This window comes from Bombus bifarius, unplaced genomic scaffold, assembly GCF_011952205.1.
Source record: "Bombus bifarius isolate JDL3187 unplaced genomic scaffold, Bbif_JDL3187 scf7180000008008, whole genome shotgun sequence".
Lineage (NCBI taxonomy): Eukaryota > Metazoa > Arthropoda > Insecta > Hymenoptera > Apidae > Bombus > Bombus bifarius.
Genome location: NW_022884386.1, coordinates 4397988 through 4424748, shown reverse-complemented (window position 1 = coordinate 4424748; position 26761 = coordinate 4397988). Strand labels below are relative to the sequence as shown.

The 26761-nt window shown below is 44.3% G+C and overlaps 1 protein-coding gene across 7 annotated transcripts in view; it reads left to right on the top strand.

Annotated features, from left to right (window-relative positions):
• LOC117206803 (Down syndrome cell adhesion molecule-like protein Dscam2) overlaps positions 1-26761 on the top strand; it is a 123050-nt gene that overhangs the window by 72079 nt on the left and 24210 nt on the right. For all 7 annotated transcript variants that reach the window (XM_033446445.1, XM_033446450.1, XM_033446447.1 and 4 more), the window contains 4 exons: positions 11288-11613; positions 17581-17830; positions 23278-23422; positions 24305-24567. In XM_033446445.1, coding sequence (XP_033302336.1) covers positions 11288-11613; positions 17581-17830; positions 23278-23422; positions 24305-24567 — 984 coding nt within the window. The remainder of the gene's footprint in view (positions 1-11287; positions 11614-17580; positions 17831-23277; positions 23423-24304; positions 24568-26761) is intronic.

The following is a 26761-nucleotide window of genomic DNA, read 5'->3' as shown; positions in this document are numbered from 1 at the left end:
TATGCAAATATTGGCAGTGTAGCACGGATGAAACCTGTATCTCTCATTGTTAGAAACCCTTGATTTATAACAGAATTTTCCAGAACCATCGCGGCTCTTCGTAAGATCACGAGCCGAGAACATACGAACGTTCACATCTGAGATATCCAGTGAACATTTCATGCATCTACTTAGACGCGATCGTTTATACATATAACGATCTCACGCATACCTTTTGCATAGTAAATCATAATGCATTGTTACGCGTTTCCCGTGGCGGCGGGCAGGCCGCTGTTCGTTCGGCTGTTCGCTACTCGCGTGCACGCGCTCGCGAGCGTTCTGGCTTCTTCATGAATAAATCATGAATATCCGAAATGCTAATGGCCGAAACGTCCACCACGGGTCGTCGGTTGTTTCTCCGACGAGCGGAGTGCTTCGAGTCGTAAACAAAATACACCGACATCGCTGAAAATACGAGCTGATTTCGAATGGTCCGCAGCTTTTACGCGCATTCATCGCGCGTTCTGTTGCCCATAAATAGGTTATAACCTAATTACGAGCATTGTCGTGTGAGCACCATGCGAGCTTCCGCGCGATGTCACGGTGTTTCCACCTCTGTGTGGATTGTTTCAATCGTCGTTATACTCGAAACGGATCCACCGTTGTTGGTGCCGTGTTTCCTGCATCCAGATACTCCGACTCAAAGGAACACCGATATTTATTGGAAGCGTAATCCACTTGTGAATGACGTTTTAACGATTTTCCCTTGTCGCAGTAATTTAATATTCATCGTGAAAGTTGAATGTCGAGTCGTACCGACGCGACGATATTTTCTTAACGCGCATTCGAATTTCCCATCTCTTTCCTTCTCTGAATGACGAAGAACCTCCTCTTTTTTCTATTCATTTCGAACTCCCGAAGAGAGAGTCGAAGCAGTTTTTTGAAGGGGCGTGATTTAAACTTTTGGAAAATTTCTCGGAACTTAAAAACACCTTTCTTTTTATAAAAACTTGGCCAGAGAACACGTTCCTCTCTCGCTATGGTGTTCGGCGAACGGTATCATTATCTAAGCGTTCGTAATCAACCCTTGTTAACGATCTAGCTGCGAACACGATGGTTGGTCGACGCACTTCATCCCAAGCTCAGAGAGCTGCTGATTCGTAAGACATAAAATAGGTCGAACGTGGATGAGCGGCTGGAACAATAGGTAGCTAATGATCAAAGTGCAAGTTGAGATGCTCCGTCGGCCGCTACACAGAAGACACAAAATCGAATGCGAGATGAACATATTGTTCGTTAGTTGCACGCCACCTCGAACAGCGAAATCAGGAGTCTGTTGTACGGCGAAGTACGGCCGAAGGAGAACATTTTTGGAGACTTGGTCGAGCAGAGTATCTGTACAGCGAAGAAATTGAAACCAGAATTTAAATTCGACAAAAATATACAGGAATATTATGAGACGAATTTTGACAAGAAATTTGGTCTGACTAACGCAGGTGTACTACTACTGACACACACGTCGATCCATTTTACCTATTGTTGGTAGATTCTACTCGTGAGTAGCATTACTGTTGCAGTTGTTGCACAAGATTTAAAAAGAGAGACAAACGAGTGAGCAACGTGTTAAAATAAACGCCAAACCGCTAAATAAAAAAATATACTACTTAAAAATTAAGATCTTTCTGACGAAGAAACTATGAAATAACGATAATACATTAAAACAAATCGATAAAGTCAGTCCAGCTTCAAATAATTGTTCTCGGAAAAATAGCAAGAAATCCATTAGAATCAACCTCGGCAGTTTACCATTATCCGAAAGATGCACTTAATTTATCACGCTGGAATGTACACGCAGACAGCGCGAACGTCGTGAAAGACTATAGCGTCGAGTCACGGGAGAGATAAGACAGCGAGAAATTAATTGATTTCTCCAAGCGCAGGCAACATTGCGAGGCAAAACGCAAGTTTGCGAGAGTCGGTCCGCATCAGTGTCTCGCCATTGCGGCACCTGTCGGTTCCTCTTTTTATCGTAGTCACCGCCATTATCCAACCTAGCATTTTTCGCAAGCTTTCACTCGCTACTTGCCATCCTCGTCACATTAAAGTTAGAACGCCACGACACGCCGCCATTTTAGGAAAGCGCCGCCTTTTAAGCCGACTGTCCATTAAAACAGCGGTAGCCGGATGAACCGCGAGTCGTTTTAAAACTGGCATTCCTTAAACCAAATGCAGCCACCGCGTTTAGCTCGTGGACTAATGGACCATGTTTCGATCGACTAGAGCGTGAGACAGCGACTCGTTTCCCTTCTCGATGTCCTTTCGTCGCAGCGAGTGAAATGATTCGCGTCGAAACGAAATCGCCGTGGAAAGAAATCTGAGAACGCTTTTTGCTCGCGACGTTCTTCGAGGAAAGCTTAATCTGTACTCCGTGTCGTATTACCAGCCTCCTCCCTGTGACATTTAGCGTTTCCCCTTGTGTGTCTGCCAGATGGGGACGTGACTGTTTTAACTCGAAGCACAGCAGCTTGGTGCGGGGATGTTGAAGAATTGGTTCGCGTGGAAACAGCAAGTTCCTCGCGTTTGTCTGTTGGCTCGAGGAGTAGTTTTGGCTTTCGTATTATAATACGAAGAAGAAGTTGGGGAAGATTGTTTCTTCTAATAGACCCTCTCTAAACGATAGAACAATTGAAAGGAAACACTTCATCCTGTTGTATACGAAGTATCAAAGAAATTTCTTATCGCTGATTCGGAAGCCTGTGTACATTCGCAAATGCAATTAGAGCAGAACGTTGTCTCCGAACAGAGAGTTCGCTCGCTAACAATCTTGCACGAGCAAACTGGCGAAATTGGAAGTTTTATCGGCGTATCCGGGGTTTCAGGTTCCTGTATCGCGATATTCGCGATCATTTATCGATATGTAGCTCTGGCCATAATCGTATAATTCGATACCACGGTCACTTTGGCGAAAAGAAAGTTCGTGACCTGACAAAGTTTAATCGAGCGTCGAATTAGTTCCATGGTCGAATGGTTTTCCGGTAGTTTAGCATCTCTCCTCTCTTTTATTCGTCCGAAATTCCTGTCGACGCCGTGGTTTTTGCACGGCGAGCAACTCGATAGCCCGCTAGGAACGCGCCCTAGGTTTCTCGTCCGAAGAAAACTGGTATTTTCGAGTCTCGGCTGAAATCCAAAGAGTAACTCACACCGACGCGCATATCCAACGTGACAAAGAAGAGTCTCGCCACTAAAAAGTTTCGCCAACGTGACGCTTTATTTACGATTCGACCGACCGCTGTTGCGCAGGGATCATAAAAGCTGATGACAAATGAAACTCGTTTCGAAGCGTTGATTTTGTGATACAATACGAAAGGAGGATGTATATCGTTACATACATAGAAGATGGCGGAATAGATGTTCAGGTGACTTCTACAACTTTCCCAAGCTTACGATGCAAACAATTTGCTATTTTTGAAGGTTCGAGTACTTATTTTAGTTTGCGAGGAAATCTTCGCTTTACTTTCGAAAGCCAACAAAATAGGATCAATTTCACTTTCTCTGCAGATATACAGAGTTAGGCGCATCTCAAGCCTTACGACGTGTTGTGACGTAGCAAACTCGATTAAATTTCGTTTGCCGTGTAACCGGTCGTTATCTCAAAAATAGTGCAATAATTTACGAAAACCAATTATAACAGTAGCAGTTTTATTAATATCGTACAAACTCTTACTGTGTACACTGGTGAGATCTTAGTACTAATTTACATGTTAAGATGTTATATGTTTCAAGCTAAAGAAACATCCTGTAAACTATCTACGAAGTAACGGTTTGCAGGTGCGAGCGACACAGCGGTAAGAGTGGCGCGCAACTTGGCCAAGAGGTGGTTATCGCGATGATAAACGCGGCCGCGTTGGAAATTGTAAATTCAGATTTATAGCGTTTATTCGCTACACCTGGGAGGGCTGGGAGAGGAAGTATAGATCTGGATCGGGGTGGCGGGAATAAAAACAAGCAGAAGGCTCGCGGGTTAGCGAACGTTGCACACGTTCACGGTATTACTTCTAAGTACTTTAAAGACTCTCCGGCTGGCAGCGTGGAAAAATGTTGAACTTTCGTAAATCCATGGAATAAGGCGAGCGGAGTTCCGTCGTGGTGTGCTATTATGAGATACCCCCGTGGCTTTTTTTGCCGGTCAATGGCGGCAGGATGCTCGAGGGATAGCAAAGAGAAAGGGGTGGGAAAGATAAAGAAGAAGGGAGGTTCGAGGGTGGAAACAGAAGAGCAGCAAGGAGGTGGAGGAAGCAGAAAGAAGAAGGAGACGCGGCAAAGAAAGAGGACGGGGTTGGATATCGCCCTATTGGAGACTCGACGAAAACGCAAAGTACAATCCACAGAGCCAGGATGCAGCCAGTCTGCGGAGCAACGTAGGCAAGAAACAATGCAGCCATCACGGCTCCAATCCCTTCGCTCGCTACCCCGCAATCTTATCGAGCCCAACCTACTTGTATCTCTCTTTTCCACTTCCTACGTAGCGGCTACGTGCGTTGTGTAGTCGCCGTCGCGTCGGTTGTGTGCATACATAATACATACGTACAAGTGTACACAAGGGAACGCTGTTGTACGGGCGAATAGGAAACCACCGAATGCGATGATTTGTAAGGAACTAGACAAGTAACATCGGGCTTCTTCGCGTACTGCTGGCAGACTCGACGAGCCGAATTGCACGACTAAGATATTCCACGTTGGTGGTGATTTTCTCCTGTTCGGGGACTCCTTAAACATAACCGATTATTATGACAGTCGATTGTTAGCTAAGAATTGCGCCCCTGTCGAGCACATCTGACGAAACGAACGTCCTTACGAGCGATCTTGAACTTTGCGAACAAATTACATACATACGTACATATGTAAATGTGCGACGCAATTTTCTCCTTTAGACGTTACAAAATGTTCCGACATAATACACGTAAAACGTGAATCGATGTTTGAAACACTTAGTTTCCTTGAGTCGAAGGAGCACAGACGAGAGGGTGAGTAGTTGGAAGATATAGCCGTTGACGAAGACAAACGATGGCAAAGCATCGTTTTACTTTTTCACGTCAAAATGCATGCTGCCGCGATTCATCCAAGCTAGCAAGTTATTTGTCCCGCTGAGTTTTGAATTTTACACTAGAGGATACCAGATACGCATCAATCTTCTTGGATTTCACACCTCGGTCCTCCCGAATACGACACGTTAATCCTGAAGCTGCAGAACGTAGTCGTTAATTTAACAACAGAAGAGCACGTCGACGATCGTTCTCGAGAGGAGAACAAACCTTCCCTTCAGCCACGAATATTGCGGCGTTCTCCGCTGTCGTTTTTCACGAACCGTTTGTTTATTTATACGAGGGTTCTCTACACGGCGATACTCGATGGAACTACGATAGAACAAGTACGTAAATACCTTCTGTCGCGAAGAACAAACCGGAAGCCACACGGCGAATTACTTCTGTTCACAGTCGCGTGCCGCAGAAAAAGGTGGGAATGGAAACTTGAAGAAGAAAGAAGATTTTTGCCCGCCGCCTATTCAACACTTTCAAAACACGTAAATCTTCTCTACAGTGAGCGATCGGAGTCGCGGAGGAAGAAAATTCCGCGAGCAAAAAGCTCTACACGAAGAAACGTCCTTTTACGGAAAGAAATCTGTGTCGAAAAGTATTCCGACGGTGGTTGAAAATCACGTTAAGCCTCTAAACCGAAGTACCTTAATCTGTGATTCTTTCGCCAAGAACGGTTCACGCGTAGCAATGCTGTCGTCGCGTGATCGGGATTAAGCGTTAAGCAGCTTTTACAATAAGCAGACACGTGTTCGACGAGTGCAACGGATTCTCCTTTTCGCTGGCATTATACTCGAAAAACGACCTTTCGTTGAAGATGAAGTGTATCTGTTTATAGTACGAACAAACATAACGTAGATCGATGAAAAACTTATTACCTTCTCAGAAAAAGATGACTTCATAGAAGCAAGATAAGGTAGAGCTATTTGGATTAGGAGGATATTTTCGTCCACATAATTAATTTATCCAATAATCGACCCATTTGGATTATGAACAATTTTTAAATCACCTACATTTGAAAACAGTGAGATATATCGTATACCTACATTGGCAGCTCAGTGGCCATAGTTTTCTCAGAACATATGTAACTTCTCGTCTAACAATCTCGTCAAAAAGAAAGTTCGTTCGACTAATATTAATATTTTCAATTGTATTCATCTTAATTTAGCGACCTGTGTATATCGTTTTATTTCTGCGTGTCAGTTTGTTATTCATTTTGTTAGTTTATTATAATATCACATCGTCGACTCAAATAATTCAAATCAACTATCCGTTCTCTGATATTTTTTGTCGTTAGACTCGAGGTACACGATATTTTCTCATTCTTTCGTTACGATGCTAAGGACTAATGGTGTCTCATAATATACAAAAAGTTTGATTATTCTGTGCGAAGTAGCAGATTGAATTCTAAGATGTTGAAGCTTGGATGACCCAAATAACCCCAGCTTCTACATCAAAAATATATATATATCACCTTTACTGTCTAAAATCTAAAGCGCGTATTTCGATAATCTACTGCAAATTGTTAGGGATTTGATGCTATATCTCTGTGGCGTAAGACAGCCAAACATTGGCTGTAACGCAGCCAAGAAAAATTACTGTCTGTCCTGAACAGGCAAGTACTTTCGAAAGTGTGTGCCACTCGGAAGATTCCCAAAGGCAAGGTACGGTTGGCAACTTCCTCGTGGCATTCGCACCGCGATAAATCTTCATTTCCGCCGTTATCCTTCTAATCTAATATTCTCGTTGAGTTACAGCTTTGTTCGAGTGCGCACCCCCGTAGCCGCCAGCTCCGATATCTGGTAATTTTGACGGGGAATAGTCAGAGAGTAAAACGAGCTAGATGGTAGACGCGTTTCTACCACTCTGTCAGCCCGTATAAATCAGATATAATTATTCGGAATTGTGGCCCGGCAGTACGCACGGAAACACGTGTACGTCTTCCGCGCAAATTGCGCTTCGGGTATCGCACGTTGTGACCTGAATTCTGAAGCAATCAGCGACTGGCATTAAATTACATATGCGCTCTATCGGTTCGAGAAGCCGCCACTTTGATGACGTAATTAGTCAACGACGTAATACGGTTTGCTGGTAACATAGCTACCAATTAATGTAGAGACCGGAGTTGTCGAGTAATTAATGAAGCCTGAACGATCTACTAATTCCCCTTGCCTACCAGCAGAACAACTCGATGCCCTTTCGACTTGAATCTTCTTGGCGAAAGGAAGTTTCGTGACGACAACGTTATATACATGTACTTGGGTTACTCGCGAGTAGGTACCTGCACTGTACATAGTTGGTTGGTGTAGTTGCGCTAAAGTACTTGCCATTTCCGTTCTTTTATTTCACCACTAATTTCGAAGGTTACGTTCAAGCGCAGAAAACTTTGTCCCTATTCCCTTTTTTTCCTTTTCTTCTTTTTATTTTTTGTTTTTTAATTCTCTTGCTCATCTCGGTTTTCTTCCGCGTGGTATAAGATATAAACACATCGGTTGCGTTTAAGGAATTATTTAGGGTCGAGGTGATTCATAAGGTTGGTACGTTGTCGCGTGGTCGCGAGGAATGACGTAGGAGGAACTTTATCGGCGGAAAAAGGCGAACGCGAAAAGCACGAGTCTCGCAATGGTCGGCAACAGACACATTGTGCGGCTAATTAGTGGCAACTTTATCACGGTGAAGTTGCTTGTTCCAGGTAAATACATGAGAAAGACCGGGCGCCATTTGAAATTCGCTTTGCCAACGATACACACGGCCGGTGTATATTTAATAGAGTCTTAATTGGAGTCGACGGCTCGAAAGGTTTAATTGGACATCGTTCCGCCGCGGTTTCTGCTCCCTTCAGCCCTGCTTTTTTCTCCCCGCCGCGCACCTCTCCCGTTCGCTCTGTCTCTTCTTCCCTGTCCCTTTTTCTCTAACGCTCTTTCACGTGACCTCGCTCGAGGACCGAGCCTCCGGATTACATAGTCAATGAGCGATGGTTCAAAGGATATCAAGATGTTCGTTTGAGCACACTGTCTGTCCGTTTAAACATCGCGCGTAGCAGCGCCGCACCACGCCGCCACTCGCTCTCTCTCTCTCTCTCTCTCTCTCTACCTCTCTCTCTCTCTCTCTTTCTCTGCCGCTCTCTCTACTCGATACCGATCGTCGAGTTTCTGTACTTCGAAATCACTTGCCATTGCGGCTATTAATTAAAATTTTCTTCCATGTTCGATTTTTTTGGTTACCGCGAAGCTCTGCTCCCGTGGTAAAAGCATTTCGACGAAGGATACTTTTTGAAATTGTGCACGAGACTATCCGCGTTCTTCTTCCCAAATTAATTCTCCGTTTATGTCTGCGAAGATTCTCTGAGAAACTTGTATGTGGGATAGAGAAGGGGATAGAGATGCTATATCTTGTTTTTCAAAAAGTCATAACTCCGGTAGCAACGTAAATTCTCTTAGGAGATTTTTGTACGAAATTTCTACAGAAGCGACAACTTTGATTCGTTTCCAATTTAAGATTAATCGGCAGATCGTTTAAGAACATTTACAAGCCGTACATTCGAGATTCTTTAAAAGTTATGTTTCGGTTCATTTAAGATCTTAGGGTTATCGTATCAAGGCTACTTAGAGGCCATTTAAACTCAGCCAGAAATCATACAAAAGTACTTCGATGTCGTTTAAAGATCTTTTAAAGAATGACCGGTAGATAAATCACAAGTCGATTCCATTTATAAGCCATTCGGTCGTCCGAAGAATTATTCGCTCAAAAAGAACTGAAAAACTTTCGTGTATGGAAAACTTACATTACCCTTCGTAATATCTTAAATAGAAATTCATAGTCCACGTTTAACACTGACAAGTTCATTCACTTACGCGTATATATCAAGACCGGTAAATATTATACGCGGAGGGTAACAGGTTGATTGACAATCCAGCCGATTATCTATTTAAACGGTAAAGATCCAACGAACCGGAAGTAAGAACGAGACACGCGGAGCTGTCACAGCCGAGGGGGCAGAATTATTAACGCGTGATCAAGCCTCTCGTCGCTAGGAGCAATCGGTGGCAAGCGAATTGCTTTCTTTTTTCTTTTTCTCTCTCACTCTCTTTCAATTCGAGTATCGATCGATCATCGAAGTTGCACTTTCTCTCTCTCTCTCTCCTTCCTGCTTCTTTTTTCTCCTTTTTTCACGGTTTTCTACCCCACGCCGACGCGCCGGTCACCGTCAACGCGAACGACGCTGACGTTGAGGCGTAAGTCGGATGTAAATGGCATAAAAAGTTTTGAGCGTGCATATGCACGAGCCGGTGCAACCGGGAGCGGGAGTATGAACAAGGGTGTGGTGGCGGGGCGTTGCTGGAATATGGCAACTGGAATTGCACATTGGTAGGAGCGAGAGAAAGAGGGACCGTGCTCCCTGGAGAAAGAGGGACGGTTTGAGAGGCAACGACAGAGAGGGAGTGAGAGTGAATATAGGCAGAACGAGACGGATAGAGTGCCTGAGCGACAAAGAGAGAGGTAGAGGCGAGCGACGATCAATACGCCATCAGCTTAAATTACAATAATAACGGCGACCAGACAAAGCGAGCGGACCATTATAAAATAGTGCAGTCGTAAAAAGCTGCCGTGTCGCGGAGTTCAACCGTACGACAAACACCATCCACCGTTTAGTCGATGCCGAAACTGAAATAAAATGTTCATCCATTCGGATATATATCATGGTATATATATTACGGTCGAAGATGTGGATAAATCGACAGTATCGTGTTGATTGTTACTTGTATTAATGGAAGATCGATGTATATACGGAATTAGTAGGTTTCCCTGTCCATGGACAGTATGAATTTCCAAGTCATTAAGCGCACCTATGCTTTTTTGATCGACCATAGATAATCAATTTTAATAGCGATACGTCACTGTGAACGATCTCTATTCGCGTGTTCCTACGTTCATCGTCTTCGGGAAAAAACAACAGAGCGCCTCAATTTCGTGACGCGCAATTATTCGTTAATATTTAAATGTCGTCGTTTCATTAACATTGAAATTATAACGATGTTCGAACAACACTTTGCGTCGATGAGCTTACATTTTGCAGGATAAATGCGCTGTATCCGCCAGATTTTTCGAATTAATAATAAAGATCCTTAACCGCGCTTGTTCGCGGTGTGTAATTAACACGATAAAATAATGTGAAAATGTAGAATTAAACGAGAGAGGAAGGAAATAAATGTAAATTTGCCGAGCATACTAACTCGGATAATACGTAACAGGGACAAAAGGAGCTCTTTCGCAGCTGTGAAAAATTGATACCGGGATCTTTGTCTCTTTCAACAAGTCCACGGAGATTTCTTTTCCCGCGAACGTCCGAAAGATTCAAAATGCGTTTCGAGGTATCAAGTGAGAGACAGTCGAAGAAAAATTGATGAAAGGAGATAAATCCATTCTTGTGGCCTACACTGTCTTTCTTTCCTCCGCCTCCCCTCTGTTTCTTTCTTTTTTTTTTTTTTGCTTTCATCGTTTAATACTTTTTAATCGTTACGTTTCACCGAACACTCTCGAACTCTTTAAATCGCCTTGAGAATATTTTCTTCGACGCTGCAAACGAACCAGGATCGTGAAAGTTGATCGCGCGAACCTTGAAATAACACATCAGTTCCAAACTTTTGCCATTTTACCCGTTCCACGATGAGAATTCACCATTCAGCAGGCCAACTGTGCTAGAACAGCCAGCGCGCCGGTTCGTATTTTCGATCAGAGACTTAAAGCGAAACGTTTTGTTCGTCGGATGTGTCCAAATTTTTGCCGCTCCCGCATACACAGTTAAAATTGAACGCAACAAATCGACCGCCACGCTTTGTTTCGTTCTTCCTGTTTCAAAATATTCGTTCCACTGACTCTCTTATAGAGACAACCGTTCGATAAACTCCCTTACTTGCTTATAAAACATACACTTCAAATTTAACAACAGTACAGTTCTACAATTGTATCATTTCGCGTTATTACAGAATTTGAAACTATACCGCAAGTACTTACATCAAGTTTAATATTCTATGGATTTCTAGCAACTGCGGCAACAGTTCTCCTGAATTACAGACATTCGGTAACTTTGCTCGGAATCTCAGTCGAAAATGCTAAATACCTTTGCATTATAGAAAAATATATAAATTTATAAATTTAAATATATAAATGTAACCTACAGCTCGGACAATCAAATAATCTTTTTCCATTTTCAGACCCTCATACCCCAGTTCCGCCAAGGTTCAATGAAAGAATGAGCCCAGCGCCTATACGCACGGGAGAGACGATCGTCCTTTCCTGCGTTTCACAAGGAATCCCGCCGCCCATGTACCTATGGTTTCGTGAGTCCGTGACGGGCACGGCGATGATCTTCAATTCAGAAAGGATCTATGCGAGAGCGGGCGCGCTGGTGCTGCAATCGGCAAGGGCGGAGGATGCAGGACGATACGTCTGTCACGCCAACAATACGGCCGGTTCCGAGATGGTCGAATTGGAGGTTTCCATTATAAGCAGCCTCTCCATTCACCTGGTACCTCAACAGGTTAGTTTTCCGTACTCTCGTTTAATCTTCGTACCAGTATCGAGCGCCATTTCTATCAGTAGCCTTTAAAATGATCGTTCGATCGTCTGTTTTATTCGATTGGTGATTCAATTAATGTACACGATGATGCGTGACTTATTGACTCATGCAGAATGTATGTTGATTATCGTTGCTTGAAAAAGAGACGAATTGGTAGCAAAAATTGGATCATGAAACATTCGACGTCAAAATGAAACGTTAATTAGATATATTAAAATAATGTTAAAATATGTTAATATAGTGGATAGGCGTCCTCCTATCCGGTCGCGCTTTACTCGCTCATATTTTTATTTATTATAAAGGAAACTTCGATATTTAAAGAAGGAATACACTATCTGTTTTCATTTTAAGTAGTAAATAAATTTTTCTGCAACTAAATATACCTTTCGTGTCATATACTGATCGTTGTTTTTGGATTAACCGACCGTTTATTATTTATACGTTTACTCGATTAGAAATTCCATAAAGAATGGTTACGAGAGAGTCTAGAGTCTACCATCCAATGCATATCATTTAGCAGACTTCGCAGAAATTCTCAGGACAAATTCAGTCACGGTCTGTCCAATCTCAAGCACTCATCTTTCCATGCATTTCGAACGTTCGCAAGCACTCGCGATAAATCACGCAAAATTCTCTTCCCTATTTTTATTCGTCAAAGTAGCTTGCAAATAACTTGGTACTCGTCCGGAAAATTGAAAGTAGCCTGGAATTCATTCGGAATAAACATCACGTAAAATCGATTTGGCCTGCCTATAGTTTCAACAGGTTAGCATTCGTTTCACCCCGGTTAAGTATCGCCAGCCAATCGATTCCGCTTTATTCGCTCGAAGGAAGACTTTGATTCGCCTTCGATATTGGTTCAACGATAGACGATACGGACGGACGATTATTTAAACGAAAAAGTTTCGTAAATTGTTGAAAAAATTGCACGTTCTCTCTCGTCCACGTGGTGTCTCAACAGGTTAAAGGCATTCTATCCGGCGTCGATTGGATTTCTGGAACGACCCGAACGATCCGGTCGTCGCCTTCCTGTTTCATCCCTCGTCGGATTATCCCAATACTTCGAGAAATCTTGAAACGCGCATCGCGTGACGATGTTGTCGATCGCTTCGACTCGCGCGTCACAAGTTTCCGATTCTCGAGGAAGAAGGGTGATGGTGCCGTCCGGAAATAAATTCTATAACGTTACGGTCGCTCCGTAAGAAGCAGCAAAAGGACCGCGCGGTTCTCGATGATAAGTAGCTTCTCTTCATCCGACTGATACCTCAACAGGTTAGCTCTCTTTTATTCTATTTCGTAAACAACTCGAGAGCTACCGTGGTTACTTTTTCCTCTTTCCGCTTTCTGTTTTTTCTACCCTTTGCTTTCCTCCCTTTCTCGTTTCCTTCTCTGTCGGAGGAAGTTAAGGCTTCTCGACGAGCGCCGATTCTATTTTCAACAGATCTGTAAACTACCCCCAGCGTGCCTCCCTCGCAACGTAACGGTTCGTTGCGCCGCGACTTTGTTAAATCGATGATCCTCGTTTCTCCTGCCATGGACGACTACCTACGGTATCTCGAGGTCGCGAGCGCTTCACGAATAAATTCGCATCGACTACGGGGAAAGGGGAATAAGAGGGAAGTCTGGTCTTCGTTGTCATCGTTCCCGTCGCGTCGTCGTTGTCGACGTCGTCGTCGTCGACTAATTCTCATCGATGTGGATAATTGAACATCACGTCGCAGTAAACACGGTAGCGCGGATAACGACAGACCGAGTTACCATCCCTGCCAAGACGACGGATAGATCTTGAAAACATCGCACACAGTTGAAACGCTTGGTGTACCTATCTGTGAATATCGGCCGAAGAGAAATAACGAGCAACTCGTTCTGTTCACCGTGAACGAGACGTTGCTATTAATTAGTATTAACTTCCGTTAATTAGTAAGCCGGTTCGTGGAGCCGCTTCGAACCCGGTGCGATGCAGTTCTTCGTAGTTTCTTTGATCTTTTAACAAGCCTCGGTAATTGTGTTGGCAATGTCTGTCGGGACGATGAACGCGTATTGTGACGACGATAAAAGAGAAACCGGTCGAAGCTGGCAGCCTGAGTCGATCGACGTGCCTATGATTCACAACGATCGTGATTCGCGCACCATGGTTTCGTCGTTGCTGGGCTGCCAAAGTTATTGGATCGTGTCGAACCCCCGGGTGAATCGTGAAAATACGCGCCACGTACCGTGTTAAACGTAACGCGTAACGGTGGCAGGTCAACCTCGCAAATCGTATATCCCGTCAAAACAACGAATCGCTGGCCGCACTGTACCGGGGCTGGTGCCGGAGCTGCTGCCGGGGTTGACCTCCGACGTCGCTGTAAGCGTATTAACCGGGGCGTCGATTGGCCGTGCAAAGCGGAATAATTAATAGCGTTTAAAACGAAATGTCAAAGGGGATGGATGCAGGTTGGTCCATTCAACCAATCGCCCTCCCCCTTCTATCCCACGCGAACGTTGATCCGATTTTCGACTAAAATTTTCAAACTTGTCGCTGAACGATTCGACGCTCGATTACGGTGATCCGATGCCGATCTCCAACCATTCGACACAAAATATACCCTCTCTCCCCTGTGAATTTGAGAAACGCGCACGGGATTTGAGAATCACTTGCATCGGGACTCGTAGTTCGTTCGTTCGTTGGGAAAGCTGGAAGGTTTAACCATCGTTGGAGCGGAAAATAGGCGATGGTTTTAATGTGTGCCGAAATTCGGTAACGGAAAAACGCATCGGATCGGTCGGTCGGTATGTGGTCGTTAGAACGACAGTCGATGGATCCTATAAAAAAAAAAGAAAATAGGGATCGGCAATTGGTCCATATCATACCTTGATGGATAGAGAGAGAGAGAGAGAGAGAGACCAGGGAACAGAATCGATGAAATATCATTCATTCGCTGGAAGCTTCTCCATAACTTTCGCAGTCACCGGCAAAGAAACGCTCATTGCGGACGAATTCTCTCGTGTCTTAGTCGGCATTTGCTTCGATGGCGCTTCCTTCCATTAACGTGGCCTATTTTGTCCTCGCTTTATTAAAAGCATCGTCGCGTCTTCTCATTGCACGCAACGCTTCTTAACGCGAACTTCCACTTGATAAACTTTTTGATCGACTATTTAAACAGATAACCACGACGGGGGCTACCTCTGTCTGCCTCACAAATCGCAGTTTAACAACGTAGCTACGCGGACCGGTCTCCAAATTTTTCGTCCCACCAAAAATCTTTCGCGATACTTGATACAAGGCAGGTGGAATATACAGAAAAGGAAATAAGCCGGTGCAATCCGATTTATTCCGTTTTCACATAACAAAGATCGTTCCATTCTTCTAATCCTATGGAACGTTTACTCGACGACGCTCTCGCGAACGTAGCGAATCGAGAAAATTCCGTTGCATTCCTCCACTCCAACTTGAGCACACAGTCTTGTACACGTTCCACAAAATTTATGATTATTTGCCCCTATTTTTCTAGACATTCTCGCAATAATTCTCCCCGCCCCTCTCTCTCTCTCTCTCTCCTTCTCTCTATTTTCTGTTACTCCATTTACCCGGTATAGGAGACGCCTCGAAGGAAGACATCGAGTCAGTCTATATTGCGGTTATATCGACAATGTAAACGCATCGTTGGTCGTCGTAATAACGCCACGATACCGCGAGGAGGAGACAAGAACAACGGGGACAAAGCGTGGATCGAGGTGCAACTCGACGCCCTCGCAGATTCGTCTTTTTTTTTCTTGTTCCTTCACCCCTTGCAGTCAGCCCGTTCGGTCGCCTTTAAAGGTGGCATCCTTGCGCATCTTATTTCCCATTCCTTCCTCCGGCTGCTTGAATACCGTATCAAAGGATATTTAAAGCGGTCTTCGGTTTGAAAGAAAGTTTCCTTCGAGGTCGTGGAACAAAAGAAGCCAGGCGAGAGCAACGCGCGCGATCCTCTTGACAATATTTAATGGCCGTCGTCGTGGTTCGATTCAGCACGCGACGCCTCTCGTCGAATTTCTCTGCCCTTGAACCGACCGTTCGCGCCCTGTAACCCGAGGAAATCGGCCTCGCGATCCTACAATTTGAATATAGATCCCGCGGCAAGTTTATTGCAATCCATCGAACCGTACAGGAGAAAATCGGTCCTTTTTCATCGATCGGTGCACGCTCGATGTATTATATGCCCGAGGAATCTCTTCCACAAGCCTTTGACGCATGGAACGCCTTCGAAATTCATGACCCGAGGGTGGTCGACGTAACGCGAACTCGGCCCAAAGTGTACACTATACAATGTACATTGCACACCCATATGGGCGTATATGTATTGATATATCGGTGGTAATCAGGGTGCAGAATCGTCGTTGCCGTATATCGCCAATGACCGAATAAACGGGCCTCTTCAATAATACATAAGACGAGATTCCTAGCTAGATCAAAGGCTCGTTTCCTCGATCGGTGATCAATTAAGCGACTGAAAATGCATATGGAAATGCCAGTAAGCCACTCCATTCAACCGCGTTCCGGTACATCGGATTCGATGCCTCGCGGTAGGCATGCGGTCTATCTTGCCTGGTTCTGTCTTTTCTACTTAGCACCGGTTAATCCTACCATTAGCAGCGTTCCGATGCTTGTAATATAATAATAGCGGTGTACTAAACATTGTTGTATATTATAGTACCAGTTTCTCAAGTAATTAGAATGGTAAATAATTTACATCAGGAGGCACCTGAAATGTAATGGAAAATAATACTCTTGTCTTATAATAATGTCTTGTCCATTCCATATCCGGTAATTTGATCGTGTCTCTTTCGATATGTAGTTGCAGTTAAATGCGAAACATCGTATCAGGAATTCAATCGTCTCGCGACGTGAAACATCGTATGAAGAATTCAATCGTCTCGCGACTTATTATTGTTTCGTATATAAAAGCTTCGTCGTTGAAGCGCTCGCTACAACTCGTTTACAGAGAACGATTCTCGTTAATAGATAAATCAGATGCGAGGGCAAACTGATCAAAGGAAAATGACCGCGCGACCCGGAAGCAATTAAGCTCTCGAAGGTAGACGATGAAATACCAAACAGGACATTCGATTTGCCGGTATGCTCGCGCACGGTGTACTGGAATTCGCCTCGTTGTGCCTAAGCACGTTAGGCGTTTTCTCGCAGCGCGGTGCGACGTTCCAGAACGATCGCGTGCCACTTAGCCCTCGTACCTTTTTCACGATCACGTTTGTATCGACCTGTACAAAGCTGTCTACCGCGCATTAAACAGCTCCGATCTCTGATAATTTCGACGAAACGTTTGACAGAGATCAAAGGATGCCTTCCCGGAATCGATACTTCGTCGAAGTTTCCAAAATGGGGAAGGAAATTGGAGGCAGGTATTAATATGGCGATTCTTCTTGGCAAACGCCGCGAACAAAGCTCAACCATGATATTATCTATCGTCTTTTGTGTACACGTCAGATTCCAAAGAACCCTGTAATCGGATCTTTACCTTCCGTCGTTACAATTACAAAATGCGTGCTGCTTTTGCCCACTAATATACATACGTATATATTATACATAATGTATAACGAGCCATCCGTCGAATAGAATCACGCAAGTACTATCAGATATCGTTAGTCGTAAAATCTGCAGCCGTTAGTTTGCCAACGCGTTGAAAAATTATCGTACAAGATATAGGGTATAGCGAGCTGGTATCGGGTTGTTAGCTTTTCGAAATCCTTTCTCGGTTATACACGCTCGTGCCGGAATCGATGTTCACGTCGAGAGGAACATCGCACAGCTGCTGTAGCTTGAAAGCAGAATCCACTCGAAATCGGCCAACTTTTCCTTTGGAACGATATTAAGTTCCGAGGACAGCCGAGGATATTAAATATGACATTTATTGGCGAACGTTCGCTCGGAATCGATAACTGTTGCAGGTCACCGTCGACCTCGGCAAGGACGCGGAATTTCAGTGTTCCGTCACTGGCCAACCAATCCCGGTGATCTTCTGGACCAAGGACGGACTTCCCGTGGGAGAAAGCGCCTCTGGTAGAAGCAAGATCACGGGGAAAGATGGCTCGACGTTGCGCGTCTCTTCTGTGGTGAGGGACGACAAAGGAATGTATCAATGCTTCGCGAAGAACGACTACGAGATGGTACAGGCGACCGCGGAGCTTCGACTAGGGGGTGAGTGGCTTTAATCTTTAAACTCTCATTCGCCCCCGTTTTATGAACAGTGCGTGGATAAGACGAAGGAAATGGACGAGACCGGAGGCCGTTAACGCCGTGGCCCTGGCACGCGAAATTACCTTTTCGAAAGTTAAAAATTTAAGGCCAATGAAAATATATCTGGCGTTAGACCCCATAGCTGGCGTTACCAAAGTAACCCCTCACTGCCCTCCCCGCCGCGAGTAATTCGTACAACACGAAGACGTACTTAAAGGCGCTGCGCAAAGAGTCAAGACGGATTAGTATACCTAAGCGCTCGTAACCTGCCTCCCTGGCGAGTTCCACGAGCTCCGTGGAAGTTTTATAAAAGTCTCGTTTGAAAATAATAAGGCTAAATTAAAGCTATTACCCGTTAACCAAGCACCGGCTTGGTCTCCATTGCAAAACTTTCGCACGACTACTTCGTCGACCTTTTTTTTGATAGCTTTTCATCGACCATTCGCGAAATTAAGTCCGTTAAACGAGGTACAAAAAAAAAGGAAGGAGGGGTACGTATTACGATGACGCTTTGTCCGGTCGGATGGGTTGAATATTTTTAATTAACGGGCACGTTCGCCTTCTGATACGCACCCGTGCCTCTCGGTCGACCCTTAGAGCGAGAGACGACGAGGAAGGAGGCCCTTCATTCGACTTAGATCCATCGACCAATCGATATCGAACCAAGTATAAAATTCTGCGAACCTTTAGTTTGGAATTTCATCTGGAATTTATATCCAGTCTGGCAACACGATTCCACGCTTCGTCGCATCCGGTTGCTCACCCCTTCCAACTTATTTGCTGCGAACGGTACTCTGTCTTTCTCTTACCTTCGCCCTTATCTGTGTCCCCAGGAAATCTCTCGTTCAACCGAATTCTTTCATTATTCCGTCGGTTTCTATCCCGATCTCGTCGCGTCTCCGCGGTCTAAACCCATTCTCGCGAACTGAACGAGCCAAGTTCGAGAAGGGCGACGCGACAAAAAGCTCGGTCTGGCTAGGTAGATGGGAAATAAGACTGCGCGAGTCGTGCAGGAACGAGAAGGAGTATGAGGTACGACGGACGAAAGGAAAGGGTGAAGGAAGGGCGAAGAAAACGGCGAAAAGAAAGGAGAAAAAGCAGCAGAGAAGCGTCGAAAGGAAGAGAGAAAAAAATGCTTAACGAGGGCGATGCATAATGGAGAAAGGAGAAATCCACTGGTTGGCGTGCCGTGAAATAAATACATACCATTTGTCTTAGTCACGAGGGTGGGAAGCCGGGCGAGGCCGCCGCCAGCTCGTCGAGTGAAAGAAACGCATCGCCAGCGAACGGAGGGATGAGAACGTTGCTTAAAAGTGTTGGTATCCGCTCGAAATTCCCGCGCAAAAACGAACGCCGCAGTGACCAGGACGGATGGCCGCTTCGTCGGCCAAATATTCCCCGACTGACGTCTTTAAAACTGGCGTCGTCGACGAAAAGGTCTTACTCCATGTGACATAATCCATTACCTTAAACGACGACGCTGTCAGTCGACCGTCTTAAGTGCACGTACATACCTACCGCTATTTTCGTCTTAGTGTCACGTACACGAGACTGAAGCATCAGCCGACATTTCTCACTGGCTGCTGGATGTTTCGAGTACCGATGTCTTCGTTTACCATCTTCCATCTACGAACCTCTTGTTTTACCAACTACTTCGAGACGCGAGAACAAGTACTCGAAAGCACGTTAACGTTTCTGGAGAACGGATCAAATAGCAGGAAAAAATCATAAGAGCGCGACGTGTAATATTGACTCTTAATTGGAGGAAATTCTGGTTCCAGCGAAATTGTGCATCGAGAAAAATATTTTAACACGAGTGTTGAGGTTATTCGATGTGTAAACAGAGAAAACTCGTGGATAAGTTGTAAGGCAGAAAAAATATAATTAAATAGAAGCGTAATTATAAGTAAGAATACAATTTGAGCTGGTCCAGATCCGCACGCTAGCTGTGTTACCCAATATAACTGAAAACCCCGAAGCCAACGTCGCCTGTCTACTGTTTATGGTCTGTCCTCGTCGCAGTCTTTTGTCTACACGCTGTCGATGGCTTCGGTGCTAGAGAAAACTAAAAAGACCAAATGTAGAGTTTTCTTAGAAGTGGTGACCACTTCAACAACGAGAAACGTACTTTTAATAACATCGAATTCGTAACTGGCGGATATCGACTATCGCCGCGCGAGAGCAAAGTATCAGAAACGTTCAAGCTCAAATTTTCCTCTAAAACCACTACTTGTGACTAATTTAACGAAGACGAAGAGTCCATTTTATTCGACTAACGTTTGTGCTTCTAGCTCGTATTGAACGATGTCCTCGTCGAACGGAAAGAGCGGAGAAAAGACAGGCGTTCGTTTATTTCCCAGCTCGACTCTATTTCTCAGTCAAGGCATCGCACGGTGGAAATTTTTAAACGTCGAAAAAAGTTGGAATTCCGCCGATCGTTCGGTCTGCCGGCTAGAGAACACGTTCAGCTCTCCGCAGTTAATAACTTTCCCTTTCCGTCCGCCGATAAGTCACGACGTTCCCCGTTTGTACGTTCCTTTTGTTCACGCGGACGCACGGTCTCCTTTTCATCGACCAGCACTACTGTCCTTTTAAATAATTTATGCATTTAACCGGACGGCAGTCGGGAAAAAAGACCGAGAATCGAAATCGTTCTTTCTCCTCTTCTCGGTCTCTCTCCGCCTCGATGCGTTGTATCGCTTTGTGCAATTCGAAATAATTGGAATCGGACTAATCCTATCGCGTAACAAAGGGAAAGAATCAAAGCGGCCAACTTTTGTAACGATATCGAACCGACTTTGAAAAGGAGGAAACAGATGTACGTCCGCGTAACGTAGAATTCTTCTATTCACCGCGTGCGTGCTGTTTTCTCCCTATCTCCCATTCTTTCTCTTTCCTTCTACCAATTTATTTTACCGGAGATAGCAGAACGGTTTATGGAACGTACATATGGTCAGGGAAAAGAATTAGAGAGAAGGGGAATTTTGGCAGCAAGCCAAATAATTCCGCGAGAAAATTCTGTCGGTCGTGAAATTGCGAAATATTTTGTAAAATACCGGTATTAAATTTTTCACCTGACCATAGCATAAGTCAATATTCCGTCCGATTCGGGTCAAGCGCGTGTAGCGTTTTATTTTTAAATGAACGTAACAATAAAGGGGTGTTTGGAACGAACCGAACGGTAATTTCGAGCGGTAATACCCCGTCATCATTTTCATAGAACGCCAGAAATCCCAACGCCATTCGTGATACTGGCAAACTTCCATTTTATTTATACCGTTTTAACGCGTTTACAGAACTGGCAATCACGCCACGGTAAATAATGTCTTCCTGTCGAATTACGTTGCGTCGCACCGCGTCGTCCGATACGCTCCGCTTCCTATCAACGTGATCCGTTGCGTTTCCACGCAATCCACATACCAGAAGATAAAATACGCTAAAACGTTACTACGAGTTTAAACAATTTTTTAAATTATCGTTATTCCTAATCAAATAATCGGCGGGCATAATGAAAATGTTATAGACAATCGTTTCAAAAAGTTAGTACTAAACTTCTATATCGTGGATTCATTGACGTAAAATTCGATAGGCGATCGAGTGAGTAATCGCAACGCGAAGCACATGTAATGCAAGAAAGAACAATTATTCCGACGTTTCCATAACAACCGCGTAATGACAACCGTATGGCCGACTCGTACTACTGCGAGTATCTGATCACCAGTACGAACCACTTGGAGCCTCATCAAAGCCGCACGTGCTAAACCCTGCCAGATTGGATTCAGAATTTCTCTGCATTCGAGAATAACTACAAATTGCTACCGAACGTCCAGTAATAATTCCAGAACCAACAACTTTCAGGCGTACGGAAATAAAAACACACGGGTAGTCTCTTAATCCGGAAAAAATATTTTTTTCTATACTGAATCGATATTTCGTCGTGTTTCTGTGATACCAGATATCAAATTCTATGATATCAAGAATGATATTAAAACAACATCGACGCTCAGCTCGTTACACGCGAGTCGAAGAGGAGAAGCATCGAACGACTGCAGCTTTTGGGCGATATCGTGGACGCTTCGTGGCCGATAGGCTGCGAAGTTTTCGATAATCGGTCTATGGGTTGAATAGCAACGAAAGCGGCAGATCCCCGTAGAATAATATGCGGTCCGCGAAACAGGGCGTGGCATTCGGCAATACGGCATCCTGATTTACACCGTGAGCAAACAGCCGCGCAACTCTGTGCAGCTCGGTTATTGTCGGCTCTATAATTTGGGGTTAATTCACTAGGCGGCACTCGAGTTCAGGCGTCAAACCGCAGATCGATAGTTCTGCCCGCGTACAGGTCTTGTCATGTAAATGTTGCGTGCATAATACCCCGCGTTGCGGCGAGCCAGGATCGTTTCCATGGAACGTACGCGCCGCCTCCTTGTGTGTGCGTGACCCCAGACACCCAGGGGCCACCTGAACCAGGTGCAACCGCCTCGATATTCACCCGGCAACTAGCTGCTCGATGTTTGACCCCGTACGAATTCTCCACCGCGTGGCCGAACTTTGAGATTTGAATGAATTCGAGCACGGGCTCGGTTAACATAATCGCGATGCGTTCTATGTAGAGTCGGCGTTCGTATAAACGGGCAGGAGGTGGAATATCGATGATAGAGAAACTGAGGTGCGACGGCATGTAGAATGGAGTTCGTCGAAGTTATCGGCCGAATCGACGACCATCTGTTTCGTATATTACGGTTATCGCGTAATAAGGAAAGGACCCGTATAATTGGAGGAAGCAACTCACCATTGGTCAAATCCCTTCGAATAATTTGCATGCATTTAGCTGCTTATAGCGTGTACCCACGCACTGTTAAATTATTTCGAAATCTGGATGTGTTCTGGCTGAATTCAGTACGATCGATTCACCTGGTGAAATTGAAACACGCTGGCCCGGCGTAATGTTGCTGGATGCGTTATTTAGTTTTCGGTTGCACCGCGAGCGCTTCGCTGGAGGGAGAACATCGCCTAACCCCCGTCGAATTACAATTCCTCTCTCCGCGAAAGAGAGAGAGAGAGAGAGTGGTAAAAAAATGCGATTTTTCATCGAAACGGTAAAATGAAAACGTGGAACAAAATAACCAACTGAATTACCTACAACATATTTTCTGTCTCCTCTTTCCTTCTTTTTTTTAACTTTTTTTTTATTAATGCAAACTCTATGAGTTTTGCACGGAACGCGTACGGTATCTCTAAAATCGTTGGAACCACGTGCAAGAAAATTTTATTCCACGCTTTCGTTCACCTTCGGTCGCTTTAACGCCCATTAACGCGGCGTCCTTCGCGTAATTATAAAAACTGCTCTTCGACGTTCCGCCACGGCGATCGGGAAGCGTTTAAAACTTTAATGGTGCGCTCTTCAGACGCGGCGCCGCAACTTCTGTACAAATTCATCGAACAGACCATCCAGCCTGGCCCTTCGGTGTCGCTCAAGTGCATCGCCACCGGAAATCCGACGCCGCACTTCTCTTGGACTTTGGACGGGTTTCCTCTTCCACAAAACGACAGGTAACAACATCATTTTTCACTCTTACGCCTCAGCCAGGAGATTAAGAGCCGACGGAGCCACGAACGGCAAGTAAGAAAGAGAAAAAGATCAGAAATCGATGGATAGTGTGTACACAATTATTTTCGGTTATTAAACCGCAGGCCGATGGAAAATCAGACCGCTTACGAACGTTATAACGCCAGGTCCCGTGGGAACGGATACCTGCCTGCGGGCTTCGATTCTCCGAACCAATTGAGGGGAAAATTACCAATCAACCGGGCTCAGTCTAAACTTTTTAGAGTCGCTCGATTTAGAATGATAGATTTGACGGGATCGCATACAGGCTATTAATAATGTATCCACCTGTTTTCCTTTCTTTTATATCGAGTCGCTTCGGTTGATTTACGGTGTTAAGCGACTCGTGATCGAGTCGATAATGATTTCGTTATAGGGAACAAACGCGTGGTAAACGCGTATCCGCTTTTTGATTTTCCACCATATGATCCAATAAACCAGGAAAATATTAGATGACGCGAGATTTACAAAAGCCGATTCGATTCCTATTATTAGGTTCGCGTGACGCTAGGATACGGAGAGAATTTCAGAGTTTCGATAATCTCGTTGGTTAAACTTTGTTTGGTTGATCTTGTGAATTTATATGGAGTTAGAATTATTTAAATATCCCTGCTAGCTTCGTAAAAAAGAGTTACCTTCCTCTATTTGCAAATACAATTTGTAGGTGCTGCGATGAAGATTAGATCGAACCACGTTGTCCAGACAGCCCGAAAATTGGACGGTTCGCATGCGAAATTTTTTTTCCTTGACTCGCTAAATGAGAAATTGGCTTTGCGAGCGTAACGCAACGCTACAATCGGTGCGGAATCTTTGCTGCTTGCCCACAGGTTTATGATAGGCCAGTATGTGACGGTGCATGGTGACGTAATATCGCATGTGAACATCAGCGTGGTTCACGTGGAGGACGGCGGGGAATATCGTTGCACAGCAGCGAACCGGATGGCGAAGGTTCACCATTCGGCCCGTCTCAACATTTACGGCCTGCCCCATGTACGACCGATGGGGAACTACGGCGCAGTGGCTGGCGAAACCACCGTTATCAAATGTCCGGTCGCTGGTTTCCCAATCGCGAGCATCACTTGGGAGAAAGGTCAGTGTTCGCTAGTTATTTCAGTGGCGTAGCCCATGAGAATCTTTGTACCGATCACTCTGATCGCTGAATAATCGAAATTTTTATTGATTCTTGCTTTATAATATATAGCTAACCAATGCATCTCGATGAAAAAAAATCCAACCAAAAAAAAAGTTCTCTTCTAAATCTAATTTCTTTTTTTTTTGGGGAACATTTAATTATACAGATTGGAACGGTGGTCGTAATGCGACCGGGCACGGGCTGATTCAACGTGAAAGAAATACAAAAAGAAAAAAATTTGGTATAACATTTTCTCATTTGAGATTTCGTTTCCGACAAAAAAGACTTTGAAGATTTAACAAATATATTTAAAATTTGAAACTAAGCAGGAAACGTAGACTATATTTTTTTCGTAAGATGCTTCAATTTCGTGAAGAATAAAATTTGAAAATATATATCGTGCGCGTATACAAAACCAGTTCATATTTGAATATGTTTAAATTTTATTTTCGTGGAAACCAGGCCTTAAACGGAAAGTCATATTCTGGACTTTTACTTACTTTCACGTGTAAAATAACCTTCTATGAATTGTTTCCTCGTACTTAATCGGTATTTAACCGTAAGTTAACGTATAGCTGACAATTTTTCAAGCTCGATTTCCTCAGTCGAATTTTCGATTTATTTTCTCAAACAGAATCACTCCCTGCCCGATTGTATAATCGCTTAATTCAATCATTAACTACTTTTCTGTACGTTAAATCCAATTGCACAATTATTTTCAACAGAGATTATATTATATCTTATTTGATAAATCGAAAAGAGGAGAATGAATACAATAGTTAAATATACATTAAGAATGATATCAGTTCGGAACATACATAAATTCAATACATTTATACAAAATACAGTAACTCGGACCGTAAGCCATCCATTTATTCATGAAAATGTCATCGCGCTATTAAGTTACCGATGAGAACAGTTCGGAAATACGCGAGACCGCTTTATCGCGAAGGACGCGGGACGCGTGTTACCGACTCGAACCTTGTATTTTCGGCCTTTGTATTTTCAAAATCTCGAAGGTGTTTACTCTGATCTTTCGAACGTCCGTTACCTTACGAGATTATCCTTTTCGACTTCTCGTGTCTCCGTGGCGTGGAAAATAAAGATTAAAGCGAGAATTGAAACGTTCGCGGCGCATAAAGAGCCCGTAAATAAGTTGCCTTGCGCGCGTCCTCGTAAATCTGCCCGGCAAGGAGACGAATTTCAGAGCAACTGAAAGTACCGTCGGTTTTTCTAGCGGTTTAAATGAACTTTTTGCCAAGCGCAAGCTATGACGGCAGAAAGAGGCGCGATAGAAAGGGAGAGGGTTGAGAACGAAAGAGAGCTCGCGAGCTTTTATTTCGTCGACCGGAGAAACTCTAGGCTGCCGTCGCCATCCGAACGGGAACGAGCAAGTTCGAGCGTTCCTTTTCCGGTAATGATGAACCGAACTTTTGGAAAAGTTTCAAACGTTGCCCCCGTAACTTTCTCCCTTTTACGAGCGATCTAGCGTGACGTCGAGCGCGCAATACCCCCGTAACACTTTCAAAGTCGTCCTTCGCCGCTACGAAAGCGTATTGAAGGCTCAACTACACTCGACATCGACGATTTTACGCCGAGAAGCCAGGAAGTTTGTGTGTGGACGAAGTTGGTCGCTTAGGCGCGCATCACGAAACTATCGTGGGTGGTGGTTTCATCCAACGATAATGAAAAAGCTCTCGCGAGTGCTCTCGTTTCGAATTCGATAAGTATGTCAACGCGTGATACTCGACTCTTCCAGATCGATTGACTGATCGAAACTTCTTGTTCTATTTATCGTCTAACAAAATCGCAGCGACATTTCTCTCGATGTTGTGAACGTATTAAATTACAGATAGATTTTTGCTCAAGAATATAAAATTACTTGATAGATACCGGGTTATATTCAATGGTAGAAACAACACGGTAGTTTAATTATACGACGAATGGTAAAAGAGTATGATCGATTATCACTCGATACGACTCGATTCTCTCGAACTCTGAATTCTGAATCTTATTTTCAACTCCTCCACGGCTCGCGCAAACTCTCGCTTCTGAATCGTATTCGCGAAAATCTCACACGCGTTGCGCTCTTCCACCAAATCTGTACGTGACATCGTGCATGCCAAATTTTAACGTGCATTCTCCGAATCCT